Source organism: Papaver somniferum, chromosome 4, assembly GCF_003573695.1.
Source record: "Papaver somniferum cultivar HN1 chromosome 4, ASM357369v1, whole genome shotgun sequence".
NCBI lineage: Eukaryota > Viridiplantae > Streptophyta > Magnoliopsida > Ranunculales > Papaveraceae > Papaver > Papaver somniferum.
In genome coordinates this window covers 159,548,618-159,552,951 of record NC_039361.1, presented here as the reverse complement: position 1 = coordinate 159,552,951, position 4,334 = coordinate 159,548,618, and the positions used below count along the sequence as shown (strand labels likewise).

General features: G+C 36.7%; 1 protein-coding gene across 2 annotated transcripts; it reads right to left on the bottom strand.

The window, feature by feature from the left end:
• Positions 1-1,515: 1,515 nt before the first annotated feature.
• LOC113274427 (serrate RNA effector molecule homolog) lies at positions 1,516-3,803 on the bottom strand. 2 transcript variants are annotated; one of them, XM_026523819.1, is made up of 3 exons: positions 3,184-3,803; positions 2,962-3,070; positions 1,516-1,769 (listed from the first exon to the last, which is right to left on the bottom strand). In XM_026523819.1, the coding sequence occupies exons 1-2, from the start codon at positions 3,769-3,771 to the stop codon at positions 2,996-2,998; spliced, it is 663 nt and encodes a 220-aa protein (XP_026379604.1). In that variant the 5' UTR covers positions 3,772-3,803; the 3' UTR covers positions 1,516-1,769; positions 2,962-2,995. The 2 variants fall into 2 exon arrangements, with proteins under 2 accessions (XP_026379604.1, XP_026379605.1); XM_026523820.1 differs by having other exon boundaries at positions 2,962-3,067.
• Positions 3,804-4,334: the final 531 nt, after the last annotated feature.

Sequence of the window (4,334 nt, the reverse complement as noted above, 5' to 3'; positions counted from 1 at the left end):
TACGCGATGCGAACAGCACAGTTCCATTAAATAGTACTACTGCTCGTAGTAGTTTCCATGATGATAATGGCATTGTATGCGAGGCCAAAAGCACAGTACAGAATAGTACTACTGCTCGTATTAGTTTCCAGGATGATAATGGCATTGCATGCGAGATACTAAGCAGACTACCGGTGAAGTCACTTTTACGATTCAAATGCGTATGTAAACGTTGGCGGTTTCTCATTGAGGAAGACTCCTACTTCATAGATTTACACCTTAACCAATCCAAAAAGCATCCAAATCTTCTTGTCATAGTTCCATTACCATACCACCCTGCAAGCCTATTTGCACAGAAAACTCGGTATCGGCGCAGATGGAATACCCGAAAAACTTTTTTGAAAGTGGATCTCCAGATAGTTGGCTTAATGCTTGAAGGAAAAGGCAAAGGAAGAGCACCATGGATTGACACAATAAGCGAGATGGAATATCCATGTGAAAATGAAGGTTTTTTTGGACCTGTAAATGGACTTATCGGTTTTTTCTCAAATTGTTCCCCTGGTATTTGTATATGCAATGTCAGTACCCTTCAAGTATCGCCATGGATCGAATCAAAGTCGCCAAAGAACGTCGTTGTTGTTGAAGACAAAGAAAAAAAACCAGAAAGAACACCTTACTATGAACTGGGATTTGATCCTGCCACAAAGAAGCACAAAGTGATGCGTATATGGCGCGTATTTGATTCCATCAACAAGTCCCGTTATATCTATGCGTGTGATGTCTTAACTGTAGGAGACAACATATGGAGAAGGACTGAGCTCCCACCAGTTGAGCTTGATGTTGAGGATTACCGGCGCAAACACACAGTTTATCTGAATGGTTCGATATATTACTGCACCTCAACTTTTATGGAAGCAGGAAAGCTTGGTAACGGCAAGATAGTTTCATTTGATGTTGGTGCTGAGAAGTTCAGAGTGATCACGATCCCCAGTTTCATCCTTGATCAACCAAGGCATGTTTACAGGAACGGCACTAGTCCTAATTATTTAATAGAACTGGAAGGCTGCTTAGCTCTGGTCAGCAAAATGAGTGATTCCACTGCCACGCTATGGGTATTTGATGATGTTCATGGGAACAACAACGAGAAGAAAACTAGCACGAGTAGTAGCAGTAACCGTAATTGGAACGAAGTTACTATTGAACTACCTTATTTATGGAGCGCCGATCGGGATATCAGTTTCCATTCAGTTGCAGGGACGGACTTGATAGTCATAGAATCCTACGATGATCATGAACTCACGTGCCATTTTTACAATTGGAAAACCAAGTCTTGCAAGAAGATTTTCATCAGTAAGGACGAGTACTATCCCGCAATCTCCACGGTTTCAACTCTGGTGGAGAGCCTTGTGCATGTTCAGTAGCACATAATTGTTATGGTATTTGCTTAATTTAGCTAGTTGTTGGTGTCTTTAGGTTGGTGGTTTTATTCTTACTCTTATATGATATTTAAATATAAATATGGTAATTGAAAACTGGCAAGCTAAATGGATACAAATATTTTGACGGATGCAGCATAGCAAATCATATCACAAAACATGGAACTGGCAAGCTAAAATGCTTCAAAAAAAACTGGCAAGCTAAATGGATGTGAATTAGAACTATCGTTTAAAAACCATTCTAAAGTCTACCATGTTCATCATTCATCACGGGCATGATATAGTTGTAGCAACCATGGCTTGATTAGTAGTCTCAGCAGATACGTCAGTTTCAGAGCTAACAGTATATTGCACCTGCAAGAATTATTATATATATATCAGAACATAAATAACAAAGCAGTGGCTATTAGCTAATTTATTTATGAAGTCCAGAATATTGTCAGATACATCACATAGCAGTGCAACTATGCACACAGTATTCCCATGTACTACTTCTCATTGTTTAAAGCTCGTGTTTCTGTTATTAATCAACTTGAAAAGAAAATGAGGAAAATGGTTTGTGCTCCAAAACATAGAGGTGGTCTCGGTGTTTCAAGTCTGAAGCTTATAAAATTAACAAAGCAATGAGTTGGATTACCAATCAACTGCTGAAGAAACCCTCATGAGCTGGAATAAAGTCAGCAACTAGGGGATCTTGTTGTTAGTAAAGTTACCGTAGAGGGCTAGGTCAGGAGCCCATGAAACCTACTTAGTTTTTTATCGTGTTTACAAGGTGTATTTGCGCAAAACCTTCCTAAATTATAATACCAAATCCTATCACAAACCAGATGGTAAGAACTCCGTCAAAAGTAGTCACAAGAATGGACCCTCCCAGAGGATATTCCTAAGTTGCCAGATAAATAGCAAGACTTCAAAAGGTAATAAACAGGCAAAGAGAAGATATTCTTTAACAAGACAATAGAAATGGAAAAGCTTGTTAAACATTGATTAGGATAAGATTAGAGATCCAGGAAACGAGAGTGTTTAGATACAATTTCATCAAAAATAACATAGGACACAATTCTGAAAGTAAAGCAATCATGGATCATTTAGGGCCTTCGGTCATATCAGTCTCAGTAGCAATATAAGATTATTAGTGTCTTCATAACATGAAAATATTGTTTTGAACCGAACCACAGATTCACAAGTCAGCTGGGTCAAATTCGAGCTTTGTTTAGAAAGAAATCAAAACTACTTCCTGAACATCTTTCGTGAAGCCACCTTGTGCGCTTTTGCAGGTAATGAGAAAACCCTATGAACCTAATAATCATTCCTAAGCAACAAAATCTACACTAATAGTTATAACAAGCAAGTGGATCAACAAACCTGCAAACACTGCAGTTCAATTTTTCATGAATGACAAGTTAAAGCCGTATAAAAAAGACTAGGCTCAAACATATAACACAGAGCAATGCAATTATTATACCTAAGCGGTTGGTTGATTAGTTACACAGAGCAATGCAATTATTATACCACACAGTATCGAGAGCAAAAGAAATTATTATACCTAAACAGTTGGTTGATTAGTTACTGCCTCCACATTAATCATCACAATTGTTTTCGTCCTCCTCCTCCTCATCATCATCGTCATCAACATCAACATCACTAACCTCCTTCTATAAAACAAAACATAAGAACCCAACAACAGATTTTAAAGAAATTAACAATCGATCAATCAACAACAACAAAAAAAAAAAAAAATCAACAATCAGTAACCTAAAATACTTACTCCAATAGCATCAAAAGGGTTGAATGTGGAAATGGGTGGGGATGACTTGATTTGTGTTTTGGTCGGCTCAATTTTTGTTACCACATGCTCTTCAACTCTAGGGTTTTCTTGAACTTCATGTCCCCTGGCAGCTTCTTCTTCTTTTTCTGCATCATCAACAACTTTTTCTTTCTCTTCTACTTCTTCTTTACGAGCACCAGTAAGAGGTTCTTGTTGTTCAAAAGATTGTTTTCCATCATCTTTTTCTACTTCTTGTTCTTCTTTATCAGCACCAGCAATAGTTTCAGCTTGTTGTTGGAGATTAGTATCAGCATCATCAGCACATGCTTCTACTTGTTTCTCAAAGCCAGATTGAGCATAAACTTGAATAGACTCTCCGGATTGATAACCATAAGCAGAAACAAACTCTCCTGACTCAGAATTTGCAGAAATCTCATATGTACCATCATCATTTATCCAAGCAGATGCCATGGATTTGTTTGGATTTTTATCGGAAAATGCTCCATGAGAAAGAACTTGAATATCTTCATCATTTAGGTCAAGAATGGCTTCTACACTAAAGTTTGATGCAATTCTCTCAATCTTCATGATTATCAGAGATTTCAGGGTTTTGGTAATGAATGAATTGTAGTGGCAAAGAGTAGTAGTACATATAAGGATCGGGTTCAAAAATAAATAAATTACAGTATATAATTATTATGTTCACGTCCGTTGACAGAAAGTCAACATAATTCATGCTATCAGTGACCGGCTGGGGTTTTTTCAGAGGCATATTCTACCTTTTGTTTCAATAAAAGTGACGTTTTCATTTTATTTTATTTTATTTTTCATAAAAATAGAATAAAAATAAGCCATTTCTTCATTTAAATTAAACAATATCATTTATTTTAAACAGATAAGAGTGTTTTATTAATTTGGTTCCAACGTGCACGGTACATTTATTCTCTGTCGGGGAAGAATGAGACTGACATTTAATTTTCGGGGCTTCATTCAACACGACCCTTGCCTTCATTTATTATATTAAAAAAAAATGAAACAATTTTACTGCCATTTATAGCCTTACATAGGTCGGAGTATTCAAGTCCAAATTTGTTAGTTAGTTCCTTTGGAAATATCTTTAATAGAGAAGTAAGTATAAATTTCATACAATC